Source organism: Typopeltis vanoorti, chromosome 17 (genome assembly GCF_054136105.1).
Source record: "Typopeltis vanoorti isolate ZY-2024b chromosome 17, IOZ_Tvanoo_1.0, whole genome shotgun sequence".
Classification (NCBI taxonomy): domain Eukaryota; kingdom Metazoa; phylum Arthropoda; class Arachnida; order Uropygi; family Thelyphonidae; genus Typopeltis; species Typopeltis vanoorti.
Genome location: NC_143565.1, coordinates 105,111,410 through 105,130,296, shown reverse-complemented (window position 1 = coordinate 105,130,296; position 18,887 = coordinate 105,111,410). Strand labels below are relative to the sequence as shown.

At 35.8% G+C, this 18,887-nt stretch overlaps 1 protein-coding gene across 1 annotated transcript in view; it reads right to left on the bottom strand.

Moving 5' to 3' along the window:
- Positions 1–18,887, bottom strand: part of LOC150097737 (WD repeat-containing protein 43-like) — a 200,893-nt gene that overhangs the window by 34,883 nt on the left and 147,123 nt on the right. Inside the window, exon 12 of the mRNA XM_090407367.1 lies at positions 9,751–9,863. Coding sequence (XP_090263493.1) covers positions 9,751–9,863 — 113 coding nt within the window. The remainder of the gene's footprint in view (positions 1–9,750; positions 9,864–18,887) is intronic.

Below are 18,887 nucleotides of genomic sequence, written 5' to 3'. Positions count from 1 at the left end.
TATGAGTAAAAGAGATGCACTTAAAATAGAAAAGAAAATTATTTCCCAACCTTCAACTACTGAAACTTCACTTCTGATGGCATCCTATTTAATATCATTGTGTGTTGTGTTATGTTCCATCGTCGTTTTCAACTTCTGGTGATTCTATGAACATATGCTCTCCATTCAGATCTGTTCCTGGCCATATCTTTCAGAATTTCCAGGCACATTCCAGATGCTTCTTTAACTGCATCAACCCATCTAATTTTTGGTCTTCCTCTTCTCCTGCTTCCATTAACTTTAGCAAGCATCATCATCTTCTCCAGACTGTCATTTCCTCACATAATATGTCCAAAGTATGACATTTTCTGCTTGATGATCATAGCCTCAAGGGAGAAATCTGGTTTTATTCTGTCTATCACTGATTTGCTTTGCAGTCCATGGTATTCTTAGTAAGTGTCTCCAAATCCAAAATTTAAATGCATCTATCTTCCTTCTTTCACTCTTTCTCAGAGTCCAACTTTCACATCCATACAGTACCACAGTACCATTGCTTTCATGATTCTGATTTTTGTTGCAAGGCTAATATCTTTATTTTAAAGATCTTGCTTAAATTTGTCATTGCTTTCTTTCCAAGTAATAATATTCTTCTAAATTCTTACAGTGCAATACCCATCTTCATCAATTCAAAATCCTAGGAGCACAAAATTGTTAACTACTTCCATTTTCTCCCCATCTACTTCAAAATCATTAAGTTCAAGGCCATATTTAGCACTTTCTTATTTAACTTTCATAATAAGTTCCTGCAAATCTTCTTTGCATTCTGCTAGCAAGGTGGTATCATCTACATACCTCAAATTATTAACATTTCTTTCACCAATTTTAATTCCAACTGAAGACTCCTCAAGCAATGCCATTCTTAAAATGTATTCGCTGTACAAATTAAACAGATACGGAGATAAAATACATGTTTGTCGCACCCCCTTTACCTATTGTGAAATACTCAGTTTCTCCAAGATCTGTTTGGACGGTAGCTTCTTGTTCATAATAAAGATTCCTCAGAAGAATAATGAAATGCTCTGGTACTCCCATTGTTCTTAACACATTCCACAGTTTGACATGATCTACAGAGTCAAAGCTTTGCTATAGTCAAGGAAACAAAGGTAGACATTCTTTTGATATTCCTGTGCTCTTTCTATTATCCATCTCACATTGGCGATCTGATCTCTTGTTCCTCTGACTTTTCGAAATCCTGCCTGTTCATCTGACATTTCTCTCTTCATGAATGGTTCCAGTCTTTTCTGAATGATCTTAAGTAAGACTTTACTTGCATGAGAAATCAGTGCTATAGTTCTGTAATTTTCACACTCTCTTGCATCGCCTTTCTTCAATAAAAGGTATATAAACTGATTTTTTCTATTCCCTAGGCCATGTAGTCGTGATCCAAATTCGCTGACATAGAACTGTTAAAATTTTAACTGCCTCTTCTCCCAGGGTTTTGAGCAGTTCAATAGCTATTCTGTCCCTTCCTGGTGCTTTCTTACTGGATAGCTGTTGCAGTGTCCAGCTCGCTTCACTCTCCAGTGGTACTGAGTCCTACATATAATCCTGCTCTTCAAATTTCTCAGTAATTTTGGAGTTCTTTCTGTAAAGAGCTTCTGTATACTCTTTCCATCTTTCTTTGATGTCTGGCAGCTTCTGTAAGATATCCTTTGTGTTTAATTTTCAATATTATCACCTTGGTGCCAAACTTCCCTGTCAGTTCTCTGATCTTTTTGAAAAGATCTCTTGTTTTTCCTTTCTTGTTTTGGTCTTCTATTTGTTGGCATTCCTGGTTAAAGTATTTTTCTTCTCTTCTGGCTTGTCGTTCAAACTCTGCATTCCAATGCCGTACTTCCTGCAAATTTCCTGTGGCCTTTTTTCTCCTTTCCTGAGCAGTTTTGATGGCATCTTCTGACAGCCATTTAAACGTCTTCTTACAGACTGTTGGAATATTCTTCTTTGCTTCTGTTTTAATTATATCTTTAATCTCTTCCCACAGTTCATCTGGTTCTCTTTCATACAAATTGAGTGTGTTGAATCTGTTCTGTATACTAATACTGTATTCAGCCGGTATGTTTCCAAGATCATATCTGATTGACTTAATATCATTACAGATAGCTAAATGTAAAAAACCATATTCCATTGGCAAAGAATTCATTAAGCCTTTTTTGACTGCTGCTTGTAATGAAGTATTAGGCGAGCCTGCAGCAAGCAAAATGAAAGACATCCCATTGTGAAATGATACAGTTGAAAGGCAGATGTCTGATATGGCAGAAGATACAGAAATACGACTCATTGAAAATAATTAAAAAATCGAAACTGTTTGCATTACAACTGGATGAATCTACAGATATTCAGAACAACAGCATTTTACTCGTGTATGTATGATACATTGACTATGATGAAAGTGACATGAAGGAAGACATTTTAAGTGTTTCTGAATTATCTATGCACACTATCAGCAGTGAAATTTTTCAAAGTTTTAAATGGTTTCATTGAAGAGAAAGGTCTCAAATGGAAAAATTGCATTGGAGTTTGTACTGATGGAGCTGCCTGTTTAGTCACTAAAATTAAGGATGTGGCAGGCAATAACTTATTATCAACACATTGCTACATTCATAGGCAAGATTGTTAAAAGCATTGTGCGATGAAATGGGCTCTGATCATCAAAATCTTCTTTTCCATTCAGAAGTTCATTTGCTGTCATGTGGTAAAGTTCTCAAGAGGTTATATGAACTCTGAAAGGATGTTTAGCTGTTTCTAATTGATAAGAAAAGCAATCTATCACATTATTTCCAGAATAAGAAATGGGTAGCCAGGCTGGCATATCTGAGTGACATATTTTCTTACATAAACGAATTGAATTTAAAACTTCAGGTCCAGATATAACAATATTTAATGCTTGGAACAAGATCGAATCATTCAAAAAGAAACTCAAACTCTGGCTTAATATGACTGCAGAAAGAAATAATGAATTGTTTCAGTCGTACTCCGATTATATTATGGAAGCAGATGATTTCTAGTAGTGTATCAGTCCTTGGTCCACCGTTATTCAATCTGTACATTAATGATACTGGGAAGGATTTGACAAGTGACATACAGCTATTTGCTGTTGATGATGATAATGATGCAGATAGGTAAATCAAGAATGATTTGAATAGGCTGGAATTGTGGGCATGGGAAAATGGATTTCAGTTCAATGTCAGTAAATGTGAAGTCATGCACGTTGGCACGATTAGATATCCAATGTCATATTATACTGGGGGGATTATGCTAGAAGAAACTGATCAGGTTAAGGATCTTGGAGTGTTAGTTGAAGTTCAGGGGCCATGTAGCAAAGATTGCAAATACAACTCAAAAGATAAATGCAATGCTGAAAACAAACTTCAACAAGTAAAGATAAGGATGTCATTTTGCCTCTTTACAAGGCCTTGATAAGACCTCACTTGGACTATTGTGAGCAGATCTGGTCTCTTAGTTTCCATTGAAATTCTAATACACTGGAGCGAGTGCAAAGGAGTGTGTTCAAAATGATATCAGGATTGTGGAATACTAATTATGAAGGCAGATTAAGAATTTGTAGACTGAGACACTTGCAAACAGGAGAAAGAGAGGGGTGATATGATTGACTTACAAACTTCTGAAATGGTCACACGGGGTTTCAGTTGATGGAATTTTTCATTTTATGGAGGGTGGGAAAAAACAAGAGGGCATAGTTGGAAGCCGAGAATTAATTCTGCTAAGAAGGGGTGAGGGCTATATTTTTCTCTTGTAGGGTGGTGTGTGATTGGAATGGATTGCAAGGATGTGGTATGTGCAAGCAGTGTGAATGAATTCAACAATAAGTATGATAGCTGATGCATGTAGTATGTGGCCTCCCTCAATGAGTCCCTGACTCCCTGGAGGTTCTCATAAAAAAAAAAAATAAAAATAAATAAAATAATCATTCTCCAGCACTGTTACTGATGGGAGAAAAGACAACTGGCAAAAAACTTGAAGGGACCAGAGAAATAGTTGTTGGTTGGTTGATGATTTATCGGTGCAAGGACAGCAGAGGTACTGTATGCCAACACTTCGTACAGCCGACCCTTGCTTTGTGCCAAGAAGAGTCAATACATGCTGAAGGGGAGAAAGAAATAAAGGATGCATGAGTTGGCCACCAACATGCAAAGTCATGTGCTTTATACATAAATTTTCCAACTGTTGTATAAAAAAAAAATAGTTACCACTTTAAGAACTAGAATTTTCATAAAAGAAAAACTAATTTTCCAATTTACAATAATAAACACTCATCCCACAAAATGCACTGATTATCCTATTATTGGAATGGATTCTCCTTCTTTTGACAAGCACACAAGTGTCGAAGGGTCTCGCATCTGTGGGTGTACAGTACAGCAGTATACAGGGTAATGAAATAATTTGTTAATATGGATAGTTTGCTATAGTGACTTTTTCTTTATAACAGCATTATGCCTATGGAACTTCATTTAAGACTTTATCATAACTGTATTTGATATAGTGTGAGACTTAGGTCAAACTCTCACATTTCATGATGTAAAAATAATTAAAAAAAGTTTCTTTAAAAATAAACTTTAGCTTGATTTAGATTTATTTCATTTGTTTTATACTCTTGCACATAGCAAGACCTTAGTTACCCAAGATATGACTAGGCACTGTAAGTAGTCTAAATTTTAGATAAATTCTTTGAGATATAAAGTGGCTTGGAAAAATTAGTACCAGGTCAGACTAAGGATTTCAGAATCCTCAGTATGACCTGGTACTGATATACAATAGATTTATAACCTTATGTGGGTATATTCACATTAAACACTTCATTTATTCTACACTGGTTCAGTAGCATAAGGAGAATATGTGAGATGAACATGCTTGCTCTTTTCTCATCCTTGTTGCTCAAAATCATCTAATTTTAAGAACAACAATTATGTTCTCTGGTGTTTGCTTGGTGAGATGAAAAACTCAAGTTACTGTAAGGGAATACCTTATAAGAGACCTAACTTATATGGAGATTGAGCCCATAAAAATATCTTTTATTTCCTCTGCAGCTCACAATAGCTGGAAAAAGTTTAAATTGCTGCACTGATGACCAAGGCAAAGTGCTCTCCACTTTATCAAGAGCATCTCATTATATGCTTTCCTGTCTTTCATCAGGAAGAAATCAGAAGAATCCTGAATAGCTTAAGTCACAAAATGATCATGAAAGTATCCATCCTGTTATGTCAGAAATTTTGCTCCAGAATTAACACCAGTCCTATATCACTATTTCAATCTTGCGTACTTGACTAGCAACTACTTTATAGAATGGAAACAAGAATACATGTCCAATCAAAAACAGATGATAAAAAGTCAGCCAAAAAATTACTGTCCAGTGTACTTCTGTTCTCTCAAGAAGACTGAAGGTGATCAACAGCCATCATTTTCATTACATACAGGCTGACCATCTAATTTATAGAGCAGTCTAAATTTTGCTGCTCTCAATTCAGCACATTCCCAGCTATCAACAACCATCTACATGCCTTTCAGAAAAAGCCACAGAAAGGTTTGGAAAAATTCACATGGCCATTCTTGACATTTCTATAGCATTTGATCTTGTCAGACAGAGGATTGCTCAGCAAAACTAGTATTTTTAATTAAAGATGCCAAGAAATTATATTCTTGGTTTAATCCTTTATCCAAGTGCAAGAAAACAAAGTTTGTGCATGAAGCATCTTCACAAATGGGCTGCTTGTATATAGATGCCAATGAACTTCACATCAATTGCTTTCATATCCCATAATGCAAAGTACACATCTTTTGGGTGTGTATGATGCTATGCATTATGTGAAGGGTGGTTTCCAAGACTGGTTTCAAATTTTCACTATTTCCGGACCAGTTTTCATATTTGCACCATCAGAAGTCATATTACACAGAACCACCAAGGCTGAAGTAATGCAGAGGCTATATATAGATATTATATATGTATATATATAATTTGGGAGCATGGCCCAAAAAAACTTACAAACCTTCATGGATCATTTAAACAATTTTCATCAAAATATAAACTTCACATCCAAACCAGAATTTAATGGCGGTTTAGCTTTTCTAGATATAAAACTTACTAGAACAACAGATAGTCTCAAGATTTCCATCTTTAGAAAGCCAACACACACCAATAGATACCTACATGCTTCATCACATCACTACCCCCCCCCCCACCCTTAGAAATTAGGAATTATTTCCACACTCATCGGGGGAGATCCTTGTCAGAAGAAGATGAACTTCAACAAGAACTTAGTTAGATTGAAAGGACTTTCTTAAATAACAGTTACTCTCCTAAAAATATCTATAATTGTCTTAGTGTACGCAATCAACATAGTAATGAAGATAACTCAAACTCAACAGCCTACATCTCCTTACCGTATATAAGTTCTCTTTCTCCTAAACTAGCGAAAATCCCGAAGAAATTTGATGTTAAAACATATTTCTCCACCTTTCCAAAACTCCGATCTTACCTCAGTCAACCTAAAGTAAAACAAGCTTCTTCAGTTCCCAGTAGTGTACAAAATTATTTGCAGATGCGGAAAACCATATTATGGCCAGACAGAAAAGTCAATCACTCCGCCTAGAAGAACACCAACATGACATTTCTTATAACAGAGTCCATGTTGAAGGATGACAACATCAAATAGACTGGAACTCAACTTCAAACATCCATAAATGCTCAGATGAATTAGAAAGACATATCTTAGAATCCAAAGAAATAGCTCCTGACTCTACCCATCTAAACAGCAATCTCAGTCACAGCCTGCCCGATTCACATCGTGCTGTAATCCAGTTTTGGTGCACTCATGATATCATTCACATGCACAGTGCTTCATGCCAGAACTAACGCTCACTCAATTTCAAAGACAACTACTACTTGTTCTAAATTCTGTTTTTGTCGAAAGTATAATATATTTTTAAGATGTTGTTTTCTCCATGGTACTGTATTCACCTGACAAAGTTGGCATTTCTGATGAAACTAGTAGTGAAACCTTATTAAATCTCTTGTATTTTTTCTCGGTGTTTAAGTCAGTTAATAATTATATAAACATGTCATTTAACCAAGTCATGCATTTCTACATACATTTCTCCATCTCCTCAAGAAAATGTCCATAAGTCTATTCCTTAAGTCCAAGGTGCCACAATAAAAACAGATACTGATGCTCCAAACCTTGCAAATTACCCCCCCCCCCCCCCAAAAATGCTAGATTATTCCTGACAGCTGCATGTTAGAGCATGCAACTGCCAGAATCATCTGCAGTACTAAATATATTATGCCATTCATTTACAAAGAAAAGCAGGCAAATGTGGACTTTATGTATGTTAGTTCCCCCCCCCCCTCCCCATATGAGAAAAACTAGTTGAGTAAATAGACAGAACTCTTCTTGTTTTCACATTACCACTTTTTTTCAGCATAGATAGATAGACGAGTCTATTATTTGTCATGTTGCCAATTCAATCAGCTCTAATAAAACACAACTACCTATCTCTTCTTTTCCTAACATTTTAGTTTTAAGCACTTCTACTAATCTTTCATCTTCTATTCTATTCAAAGTGATTATAGCATCTCAGATTAGTGCCAGTACCATTAACTTCATGATGTGAACCCTCAGGGAGTGTACAAGATATTATGGGAGTATTAAATGCAAAGTTAACATCATTACAAACTTCCTATTGACAATATTCAATTAAATGAATCTGTGATTTGTCAGGATTCCAATATTGCTAGATCTTTATATTTCTATCTTCTAAGGCTCTTCTTACTGTATCCACCCAGATCATCTTCCTCTGGGTCTATCACCCTTGCAAAACAAAACTTATCTTGCTCACCTTTCCTTTCCCAGTCTGTTTAAATAACCACACCACTTTAAGTTACTGTTGCTTACCTGAATGCTAACAATAAAGTTCCTTCCTAATAACTTTGTTTTTAATATGATTCTGCCATTGATGTTACCTGTTCACTCCTGCAATCTTTCTCTCATATATTGTCTCGTCTTGATCAAATGTTTTACTTCTGAGTTCTCATATTCATAAGTTAAAACTGATGTGTCTTGTATATAGTTAGCATAGTCTGTCTTCAGGCTAATTTCTTCCTTGCGACTCTTCCAATAATGCATAGAATTACACATCTGTAAGGATATGTGCTTTGCATTATGGGATACTAAGGCAAGTGATGTGAAGTCATTAGCCTCTACATACAAGTAGCCCAGTTGTGAAGTTACTTCACATGCAAACTTTGTTTGCTTACACTTGGATAAGGGATTAAACTAAGAATATAATTTCTTGGCATCTTTAACTTTCTTTATTGGTCGTTCATTGAATGCCATGGTGGATGGCTTTCTCTCATCATATTTCTTTATCAATGCTGGAGTACCTCAGCATTCTATACCCTCATCCATGCTCTTCCTCCTTCACGTCAATGACCTCTCTCTCTCCCTCCATCTCTGACTTCAAATCCTATTTAGTTTTTCTGATGTAGAGAAACCCTATAGTGCTCAAATGATTGACGTCTCAAGATCTTCCATAACCAATGACCAAAACACTGATCTCCTCAACCATTCTACCAATAGGGTGAAGACAACTTAATGAATTTCACTGCTATTAAAATTCAGGACCTGCAAGAATGATCCTAGTTCACTGCCACTTACTTTATAATGTCCCAATATCCTTTCAAGATCAGCTATCTCTTCTTGGACTTACTGTGACATCCAGCTTATCCCAGCACAAACATATTACACCAATAGCCGCCTCAATTTCTAAAAAAACTTATTTTTTTTTGTTTCAAAACAGTACTTCTCTTCTGCTCTGCTCAACTCATATAATACTTTATAAGTCTCAGATCAGACAAACCTTGGAATATTGTTCTTACATTTGGAATGATGCACCCAAAACTATCCTAAAAATTCTTGACGACATACAGAAAAGAGCAAACCACTTAACAGGCAATCCCTCTATCAGAGACTCCGTTTAGTCACTTTTCCCACAGGACTCTGTTTTTGCACTATGCCTTTTTTTTTTTTTAAAGCACTTTCAGCATTGCTCTATTGATCTGGCCACCATCACTTTTTCGCTTTCTTTTAATTATGTAAGAACTACTAGAGCAGCCCCCAGCGAACATCCATCCATAACTAACTCCAAACATACCGAACAAAATCATCTTTCTTCATTCCATACATCTCTATTTTATCGAATAATCTCTCCCACACTGTTTTTCTCAGTGAGTGCAATCCCCAACTCCTTGAGATATATATTCATAGAGCATATCTTTCTACCTAGTCACTTATTATAACACAACAGTTCCATAGGTCTGGTGACCTTTCATGTTGGGATCAATATAAAAAAGAATTTAGAAAACATTTTTGAAGCTAACAGTAATGAAAATTAAATTATAATGTTGGTTTATCAGGAAATTATCATGATTCTTATGATTATTATTTTTTAAAACTAATTTTGAAGTTGTCATTTCTGAGATACTTCTTAGAATCCTTCATTTTTTCTTTCTGCATTTGATTCAAGGTATATATACACTTTGATATTTAACCTAAAATAAAGATTCCCAGCATGCTAAATCAAAAGAATTTCAAAATAATATTTAAATAATAAGTGAAATGTACTTTTTTTAAACACTTCAATCAACTATTAAAAAAAAATAATCACAAATTGTTATTAACATTTAACAAAAAAAATTACCTCTGAGAATGTGACCTCTCAACTAATAATTCTAAAAGTGATGGCACACTTTGAAAAGGCATCTTCCTAAGTGTGTTTCTGATCAATGTCTCATCATTTTGATGAAGTACATTCTAGATATAAAAATTATAATAAAGGCAATTCAAAATCCATTAAAAAAAAAACATTATGTGACCTAAAATGTGATCACTGACACAAAATATTTAAGGAATCATAATTTGATAAATTATATAACATCAGTGTATATATACAGTAACCTACTATTAATCCAATTCAATAACTGAAGTACATTACACAGTGCTAAACCAGAAGTCAGCTGGTTCACAAGTCACTGTTTTGAAGTCTGGATAAATGGCACATTACTGTATTATTATTATTGTTATTGCACCGACATCTCCATGAAATCCAAAGACTCATTGTGGGAGACCCCAAACAATCCACACAATATCTATCATGCCTTTTTTTTTTCAATCCATCAACAAAGAATTCACAACTGCCTCTGGCAATCCATTACATTCATTCACATTTTCCAAGCAAAAAATCTAGTCCTTGCACCCTTGCTAAACCATACTTAACAAATTTCCAGAAAAAAAAAACTCTTATCCTGCACCCCTCTAGCCAAGTGTTCAAATGTATCCTCTGTATTAATCCTATAAAACCCTTTAGTAACTTGAAAATGGTTAAATGCAACAAGCAGTGATAGCACAGGGGTAAAAAACACTCATCATGCATATAGTTAGGAATACATATCCATACTTGAAGTAGAAAAAACCATCAAAGGCTTGAAATGTGGAAAGGCAGCAGGGGTAGATAATATTCGACCAGAAATGCTGAAGTATGGTGGTATAAAAGTCTTGCGGTGGCTGCACTGCATAGTTCAGAAGGCCTGGACAGAAGGACGAATTCCTGATGATTGAAGTAGAGCTTTAATAGTACCCATATATAAAAAAGGGAAATAAAACTGAATGTGTGAATTACAGAGGTATTTCCCTACTGAGTGTTCCAGGCAAGATTTATTCCAGTATACTTGAGAAGAATTGTGGAAGAAAAGCTTGGTGAAGAACAAGCTGGATTCAGGCCAAATAGAGGCCATCAGGATCAGATCTTCACTTTATGACAATTAGTTGAGAAAGCATGGGAATATAACAAAGATCTCTATTTAAGTTTTGCCAATTTGGAAAAGGCATATGACAAAGTGCTAAGAGAGAGAAGCTATTCAATACGCTACAGTTATATGATGTCAATGGGGCATTATACCAAGCAATACTTAGTCTGTATTTGAGCTGCAAGTCAGCAGTTAGAATTGAAGGAAGTACAGGAAGATGGTTTAATGTTAAATCTGGTGTGAGACAAGGATGTACATTATCCCCTCTGTTATTCATTATCTATATGGATATGAAATATCCATATAGATAATGAATGTCTACATGAAATGTTGAAGTATGGTGGTATAAAAGTCTTGCAGTGGCTGCACTGCATAGTTCAGAAGGCCTGGACAGAGGGACGAATTCCTGATGATTGAAGTAGAGCTCTAATAGTACCCATATATAAAAAGGGAAATAAAACTGAATGTGTGAATTACAGAGGTATTTCCCTACTGAGTGTTCCAGGCAAGTTTATTCCAGTATACGTGAGAAGAATTGTGGAAGAAAAGCTTGGAGAAGAACAAGCTGGATTCAGGCCAAACAGAGGCTGTCACAGATCTTCACTTTATAACAATTAGTTGAGAAAGCATGGGAATATAACAAAGATCTCTATTTAAGTTTTGCCGATTTGGAAAAGGCATATGACAAGGTGCCAAGGGAGAAGCTATTCAATACGCTACAGTTATATGGTGTCAATGGGACATTATATCAAGCAATACTTAGTCTGTATTTGAGTTGTGAGTCAGCAGTTAGAATTGAAGGAAGTACAAGAAGATGGTTTAATGTTAAATCTGGTGTGAGACAAGGCTGTACATTATCCCCTCTGTTATTCATTATCTATATGGATCACATTATGAAGGAAATTAAATGGAAATAGACAACAGAATCAACAAAGCTGGTATGGTAGGAAGTCAACTAAATAAATTTATATGTAATAAGAGATCAAGACACTAAATTAGCTGTATACTAGGCAGTGTTCAAACCAATTTTAACTTACGGATCTGAGAGCTGGGTTAGAAATAAAACACTTGAACGACCCAGAGGAAAACCAAGATATAGGTGGATTGATACAGTGAAAAGTGCCTTAGACGATAGAAATATAAGATCTGATAATGTTGGAGTCTTGACAAGTAGCAAACTGATTTGGAGGAAAATTGTAGATAGGAAGTTAGTAATGACGTAAATTTTTCATGTAGCACTATCATATCCTATACACCTCTTGAGGGTACATGTCAGAAATTTGATGATGTTTCTATCATATCCCCTCGCCTCATCAATCCATAAATCCTTACTCTATCACCATCAGGAGCATTTCACAGACCACTAATAATGTTGATCACTTGCCTCTGAATATTCTCCACCATCTTCATTCCCAAGAAATTCAGGCGACCAGACCTAAGTACGGTGATCCAGATGCAACTGTATCAAGCCTTTATAAAGAGGAATGATAACTCCCTTATCTCTATTTGTTTGGGTGTTCTTCAATAACCAAGTAATCCTGTGAGCTACCCTGGCTACCTTATCAATATGCTCTCTAAATTTCTATCTGCTACTACTCCCCAAATCTCCAGCATCAGTTCCCTCAAATGTGATGTGCAGCTTGTAATCTTTTTATCCCAAACTGCATAACATTACACTTTTTCAAATTAAATTAACATCCATTATGTTTTGCCCAATACTATCAAGCCTATTTAATTCATCCTGCGTGTGTTATGTCAATTCCACTAACAAAAGGGTGTACACCTATAGCACTGAGGGTAAGCTAAGGATTAGATAACATTGAACTTTTTCTAGCCATCTGTGGCACCTCATAAACATGTGGCAGTTATATACCAGGCAGTGAATTCATCTATTCATATACAACAGATGCTATCTTTGGGTTACGGCAGATGATGGAAAAGTATCGAGAGAAACAAAGGGAGCTACATCTGGCATTTATTGATCTGGAGAAAGTATACAATATAGTGCCAAGGCAAGAAGTCTGGAGGTGTCTGAGGGAGAAGAAGGTTCCGGAGAAATGTCAGGTTGGTGCGGTAAATGTACAGAAATGTGAAGACAAGTGTTTGGACCTGTCTGGGACAGACAGAAAGTTTTCAAGTAACAGTTGGCTTGCATCAAGGGTCAGCATTAAGTCCGTTTCTGTTTATTAATGTGGTGGAGGTGGTAACAGAGGAGGTGAGAGAAGATGCACCTTGGACAATGCTGTATGCAGATGACATCTTGCTGTGTGCAGATTCAAGAGAAGAAGCGGGAACTAAACTGGAAAGATGGAGAAGAGTACTGGAAGAGAGAGGTATGAGACTGAGCAGAAGTAAGACAGAGTATATGTGTTGCACAGTGGGTGGTGGATAGATGACAGATCTGGAGCTGGAAGGAAATGTCATCAGGAAGGTGAGAGACTTTAGATACTTAGGTTCAACAGTGGAAGAAGATGGAGGAGTTGAGAAGGAAGTGGGATGCAGGATACAAGCGGGTTGGAGGAACTGGAGGGAGATGGCTGGAGTGTTATGCGATAAGAGGATGCCAATCAATCTGAAAGGCAAAATCTATAGGACAGTAGTGAGGCCAGCTATGACATATGCTATAGAAACTGTGGCCCTGAGGAAAAATAACATCAGCAGGATGGAAGTAGCAGAGATGAGAATGCTTAGGTGGATGTGTGGTGTGACCAGAAAGGATCGTCTGAGAAATTACTGTCAGGGGAACAGCGAAAGTTCTGAACTTAGGAGCGAAAATACAGGAGGCAAGGTTGAGATGGTTTGGTCATGTGATGAGGAGGAAGGACGAATATGTGGGAAGAAGGGTCATGCAGATGGATGTGCAAGGAAGGCGGAAGCATGGGCTGCCAAAGAAGAGGACTTGAGGATGAAGAACTTGGATGTGGTGACAGCCCAAGGCAGGAAGGTGTGGAGGAGACAGCTAATTTAGTGTTTTGATTATTTTCTCTCTTATTACACATAAATTTATTTAGTTGACTTCCTACCATACCAGCTTTTGATTCTGTTGTCTATTTCCATTTAATTTACCATCTATACTAAAAATTGTGTCGAAATAGCTGAAATATTTCACTTGTTCTATAGGTTCTCCATTCAGAATGCAGTTGATTATGCTTCTGCCTATTTTCATTGTCTTTGTCTTGTTATTGCTGCCCTTCATACAATATCTATTTCAACAGTTATTCAATTTAGTCAGGGAATCTTGCAGACTTGTAGACGGATTTATTTAGATGTATAACATCGTCTACATAAAGCAAAGAGCTGACATTAACATCTCCAATTCTCATATCATGTTTAATACCACTTTCCTTCATAATGTGATCCATATAGATAATGAATAACAGAGGGGATAATGTACATCCCTGTCTGACCAGATTTAATTCAATTCTAAGTATTACTTGATATAATGCCTCATCAACACCCCATAACTATAGTGTATTGAATAGCTTCTCCCTTGGCACCTTGTCATACGCCTTTTCTAGATCTACAAAACTTAAATACAAATATTTGTTATATTCCCATGATTTCTCAACTATTTGTTATAAAGTGAAGATCTGATCCTGACAGCCTCTATTTGGCCTGAATCCAGCTGTTGTTCACCAAGCTTTTCTTCCACAATCCTTCTCAACCATTTCTCAAGTATACTTGCATAAATCTTACGAGGAACACTCAGTAGAGAAATAACTCTGTAATTCTCACATTCAGTTTTATTTCCCTTTTTATATATGGCTACACGATGACTGGAGTAGAGCTCTATGAGAGCTCTTCTCCAATCATCCAGAATTTGTCCCTCTGTCCATGCCTTCTGAACTATGCAGTGCAGCCATGAAAGACTTTTATGCCTCTGTACTTGAGCATTCCTGGTTGAATATCATCTACTCCTGCTGCCTTTCCATATTTCAAGCCTTTGATGGCTTTTTCTACAAGTATGGATATGTATTCCTGACTGCATGCCTGATCAGCGTTTTTTACCACTGTGCTACAACTGCTTGTTTCATTTAGCAATTTTTCAAAATAATTACTCCATACTTCAAGGATCTTTTTCTCGAGTTTTCATGTCACCTTTATCTCTAATTCCTTTTACAGCACTCTTTCCTCCACTTCTGAGCTTTTTTAACAACCTCCAGAATATCTTGCCATTTCTTGATATTTATTTTCTATGTTCTTACGAAAATTGTGCCATGATTTTTGTTTAGCTAGTTTTACAGGGTGTTTAGCTTTCTTACATTTGTTTCTGCATTCTCTAAGAACACCAGCTGACTTATTTGCCAGGAGCTTTTGATGTGCTTTCTTCTTTTTCTTCACTGCCTCTTTAACTTCATGTGTTCACCATGACCATGGAGTTCTGCTTTTTCTATCCTTGCAGACAAACTCACCACATGCCTCTCTGGCTGAATCAATCAGGGTTTTCTTCAGGGCTTGCCACTGAATCTCCAAGGTTTGGTTCCTATTCTGAAGCTCTTCATTTTTTTCTTCAATCATGTTTATGTGTTTTAGTCTGCAGTTCATATCTGAGAGCTGCTCAACTTTTATTCGCTTTAAAACTTTCTTACATGTTCCTCTTTTAAATATGAAATTCAATTTTATCCTGCTCAAGACTAAATAGTGATCACTTCCAATTTCAAATCCTCTGTACACTCTGGTGTCCTGCAGCAGGGAGAAACATCACTATCAACAATAACATAGTCAATGAGACTTTTCTTATTCCTTGCCTCTTCTCTCCATGTGAATTTGTGCACATTTTTATGTTGGAATATTGTGTTAGTAATAACCAGTCCATGTCCTAAGCAGAAATCCAACAGGTATTTGACATTATTTTTAGCTTTGCTCTTTTCTCCAAATTTTTCCAAAATATTTTTGTATGTCTCACAATGATTTCCTACTCTGCTATTTAGATCCCCAACAGGACCACCTTTTCCTTTTTCATTGTATCAGTTGCTTTCTGTAAAGTCTCAAAATAATTCCTTCTACCTTAGAACCTTGTATATGACCACAGGCACAAATAAGTCTCATTGTGCACTTCCCTATTCTCATATTTGCCCACATCACTCTACTTGAGACTGCCTGCCATTCAAGAAAATTAACCTCGTATTTAATGTTGAATACTATGGCTACTCCTTTTCCTTCATTGTCATTGCCTGAATAAAACATTTTGTATTTATTGCTCAGAAAGATTTCACCAGGTTTTGTCTCACCCCTATTATGTCGATCTGGTACTTATCTAATTCCACAGCGAGCTCCATATTGCTGTTTGCCCTGGTTCCCTGGCAAAAACAACAGGTGCCTTATTTAACCAGGCAATGCCCCAGCTGACATGAAATTCTGTCATGTTGTACCATCATTTTTTATTTTAGTTTAAGAATACAATTTGGTTGGCTAAATACCAAATTGCCAGCCCATCCTCGTTCGATCGGTATCCAGGTAGATACTTAATAGGGGGCACCATGAGAAGGTGAGGATTGGACATTAGGTCAGAAGCCCTGATCAGTTCTCCGCATTCCTTCAGAGGCTATGTGGAGGTCTCTTCTCAGTTATGTAGCTTTGACCGTTATGAACATTTGCCTTCTTGGAAATATTTATAGAAGACACATATTGCAGAAACCAAATGTCCGTGCAAAAGTTGGAGGAGTGAGTTGGTAAGGAGTGGGTTGTCATTAATATGTCTAATTGCTCTCCTTTGTACTGAGTCAAGCAAACATTGATATTGCATCTTGATCAAATGAAATTGATAAGAGTGTGTCGTCTGACATCTCTAGAGAACCAAAATTTAAAAATAAATCATTTTTTGTTTACATGAACATATAAATTCAAATAAAATAGATATTTAATTTTATTTAATATTTTAAATTAATTTATTAATAATTAATTATTTAGGGGGTACTTGGTAATAATGAAAATTTAAGAAGGGGTATGCGGATATCTGAAGTTTGAGAAACACTGCCTTAACTCACCAGCAGTACTAATACACACATAATACTATAGGTTTACAACCTTTTGTGGATGGGATTGTTCAATTAAAAAAAAAAAAGCTTTCATTATTTACTGGCTTTACAAATAACAATATCAGCCATTTCAAAAGCTACATATACTTACAGCCAATGAATCAGAAACTTTTATTTAATATCATGTTGCCCAATTTTTTTAAAGTTGCCCAATTTTTAAAGTATCATGTTGCCCAACTTTAGCCCAATTTACAGCAAAAATTTACAGAAATCTATACCAAACCACACATGTAGTTTGGTATAGATTTCACAAGGTCATATTGTAGATTGTTGTATGTGGTATGTTGTAGACTGTGTCATGTCTACAACATACCACACATTCCTTTAACTGACTGATATTTAAATGAAACAGAACTTTGCTCCTGTATCTCTTTTCTGAACGTGTCCCATACATTCCTCATGAAAACATTCACTACTTTCATTCTCATCTGAACTTCTGTCCTAAAAACCTTAGTGCAGTGAATGTTGGGCAGGGTAAACAGTTCCATTATGGTAATAAAGCAGCAACATAAAAGGAATGGTTATATTTTAACTGTTAATATTTGGTCCTTTTATACTAAGTATAAGACATTTTCTTTGGATTTATTATTTGACCATGATTATTTATAAATATATGTATACAATCGTCTACAAGTTTCGCCAGCTTAGGTCTGTCTGGCTTCTTCAGGACTTCACTTCACTAACATTAAATGCTAAAAAAAGAATGCAGTAAAGACAGTAAAATTAATTAAAATTGAAAAGACGCGTGACATTAAGAGCATGGAGCGTGAATACTTAGTCATTGTTTGTAGATCGCGTTTTATAGTTTTTCGTGAAATTGAGTTCTGCTAAACATAGTGAATTTATTAAGCTTTTCCGAATGTCTTTTAATATCATGCCTTGATTTTTGTTGAGATTATCTCCTTTCTGGAGTACCACTGCAGCTTCTTTAAAGTTTCTACATCTGAAATCTTCTTCAATGTATGGCATGGAGCTATTATCCCAATCGATGGAGTGATTCGAAATCGAGAAATGATGGATTATCCTGAGGTGTCTGTTCTGTTTGTTGGATTCTGAATGAAGAGAATTGGAAATTATTAATAATTCATTCAGAGTCCAACATAATCTGCCATTCCCTGAGCCAAACTTGCTCATCCGACTAATAATCTCTTATTAATAAGTATGCTGTTCATGTGATTTTTTTCAAATTATGTTTATTAATTTTTATTTGTTCATTTATTAATTTGAGACAAAGTGCAGTTGTGAAAACTGCGTATTAAATATCGCTTGTATTATTATGAAATTAATATTACTAAAACAGAGATAAAAACTGTAAAATATACAATCTTATTATGCTATCAGTAAAATGTAATGTATCCAAGTAATTCTTCAAAAGATTTGATTGGTTGTTGTGAGAAATTACGTTATTTTTAGCCAGCAAGTGCTTTAGCGCGAGTTACTGTACAGTATGCAAGAAGCCAGTTTGATATCAACAAAAACCAGTTAGAACCAGATTTTGGCGGGAAAGGAGAGTAGTGATGTGTAAGAGATGAAAAAGACAGTAATAAAAAAAAAGAAAGAAAGAACCTGGGGTTGAACAGAGCAGGAAGGACTGAGAACCGCTCTGTATTTTGACTTATCTTTCTTTGAGCTTTTATTCTTTTATAAATTCCTATCGCCTCGCAGAAGGATAGCATAGGACAAAAGGATAATAAGAATGAGTAAGAAATTTTGAAAGTCAGGCATTTACGAGCAAGAAGATAAATTCTTCCGAGTTAACTAATCAGTTACTGAAACCCAGATTCTATAATATTTGTGTTTCTCAAAGTGAAACTATTCAAGGACCAATGAGTGTTTCTAGGATTCTCAATAATGAGGAAGCTATACTGTTTATACCGGTAAGGATATCTTTTCTATGCCTCGTGTGAAGTAGCGAAGCTTGTTTCTGGAGAACATGATGTAGTTCATATTGCTGAAAATAACATTTCAATATTGAACGTGTGATACAGTGAAAC